This window comes from Diaphorina citri, unplaced genomic scaffold (assembly GCF_000475195.1).
Source record: "Diaphorina citri unplaced genomic scaffold, Diaci psyllid genome assembly version 1.1 scaffold26716, whole genome shotgun sequence".
Classification (NCBI taxonomy): domain Eukaryota; kingdom Metazoa; phylum Arthropoda; class Insecta; order Hemiptera; family Psyllidae; genus Diaphorina; species Diaphorina citri.
In genome coordinates this window covers 8,551-10,432 of record NW_007404054.1, presented here as the reverse complement: position 1 = coordinate 10,432, position 1,882 = coordinate 8,551, and the positions used below count along the sequence as shown (strand labels likewise).

Sequence of the window (1,882 nt, the reverse complement as noted above, 5' to 3'; positions counted from 1 at the left end):
ATGAAGATCTAGTAACACAGGAGGGAGAGGGTTTAATCTCAACAAGCATGAAATTGCATCCTCATTTATTTGAGAATTTGAAAACATAATAATAGAGGACGCCTTTGACATCGCCAACTGATTGTGGCGCCAACGCCAACCTTTTACTAAAAAGTCCATTATTGCTCCAATGCTAGAGGGTTAGTCATATTATAAAGGTAATGTTTGACTTACATTGATCTCCTGCAGTGATTGGGCGCACTGTTCTTGTCTCTGTGTTATTAACTTCTGTTTCTCTTCTCTTCCATGTTTCATTTCAACTTCATGTCTGGAACTCTGCTCCCAATATGATTCCACTTTCCTGAAATAGAATAGAATATACCTTGTTTATCCTGTCAGAATGAGACTGAAAACTACCTTTACTGTCCCCCTGAATAACTAGTCCCACAAATAAACAAGATAAAATGGCATACATATTTTATTTGCATCTAACGTCCTGCATCAATATTCCAATTAGAAACTGTCATTTGTTATTACTTCAAATCACTTAATAGAAAAGGTCTTCTGCATTTGTAATTGCCCAGATGGTCACCCATTCGGAATACTAACCACGCTCAACGTTGCTTATCTTCAGTGATCAATTGGAAAGCGATGCATTCATTGTACTATTGCTGCAGGCTACATAATGAAGAACTTTCACTAGAACAATGATATGTAGATAGATGAACTTACTTTTCCAACTCTTGATTCTGGAGTTTCTCATGTTGTCTCATTTGTTCGCGACTCTTCAATGATTCCTCCATGTCTTGTCTCAATTTCATCATCTTATTCTGCTTCTCCTCACGATACCTGAAAACATACAACCGTACTGTAATATTTCGGACTGGTATCATGCTTCAGCCAGTCCAACGTTATATGACTAAGCGAAGTAAGTTCCAAGTTTCAAACTCAGCGATTTTTTCCCTTTCGGTCTGTTTGTTTCACCATAGCGGTTTGTCCAATATTGATGAAATTTGACAAAAAGTTGAACAAATTATAAAGGAAAATTTTTAATTGCATTAGTCAGGCCCAATTTTCAAATGAGTTCAGACAGTTCACTGAATTAGTTGCAAAGATTATGATTTATTTGGAATGTAAGGAAAAGAAAAATACATTTCACCAATATGTATTGTTTTTTCCCCTTAAACATCTATTTATTGCGTTTTTGTTAACTTATTGAATCAAAATCTACTTACTTTTCATCTTGCTTGGTCATTCTATCAATTTCCCCCTGAGTGACTCTCTGTTCTTCCTGATACTGTCTATACTTGAGTTCCTTCTTCTTATCCAACTCCTCTTGCATTTGCTGCTCCAAAGCCTTCCTATATTCTACTTTCTGTCTCTGCAGGGCTTGTTCTTTAGATTCCGCTTCCAACATTTGTCTCTGTGTGGCGGAGTACATCTGCTCTTGGTAGTATCTATCCATGATCTGTAACATACAATGAGACAGTCAGTATGATGAGGAATGGGATGGAACAACTTTATGGGTTTCATTTTAAAAATTATACCTAGGTTATTTTGTGTTAATAAATAGCTTTGATCATTTAATAATAATAATAGACTCTTGAGTGGAAGGCAACCACTAGGCGAGGTTAACCCCGGAGGCGTTTTCTACCACCTAACCCTTAGAGCTCCATTATTATGTGGTCAAAATCTCAAATAAATGAGGATAAAATTCCATGCCTCGGCTGGGATCGAACCCACGCCCTCCTGTTTACCAGGCGAGCGTCTTGACCACTACGCTACCATTTTCAGTCAGAACGGATGAAATATTTTCATCTGTAAACTTTTTGTCCTTTATTTCTTTTTGGTTCAAATTCTCCAAACTCCGACCATAAATCCCAACTTGCATTTCCTCGCAAAC

General features: G+C 37.2%; 1 protein-coding gene across 1 annotated transcript in view; it reads right to left on the bottom strand.

The window, feature by feature from the left end:
- Positions 1–213: 213 nt before the first annotated feature.
- The window catches only part of LOC103523560 (golgin subfamily A member 6-like protein 22), a gene marked incomplete at both ends in the record, with an annotated part of 10,077 nt that continues 8,408 nt past the window's right edge, over positions 214–1,882 (bottom strand). The window contains 3 exon segments of the mRNA XM_008488595.2: positions 214–340; positions 712–828; positions 1,215–1,447. Coding sequence (XP_008486817.2) covers positions 214–340; positions 712–828; positions 1,215–1,447 — 477 coding nt within the window.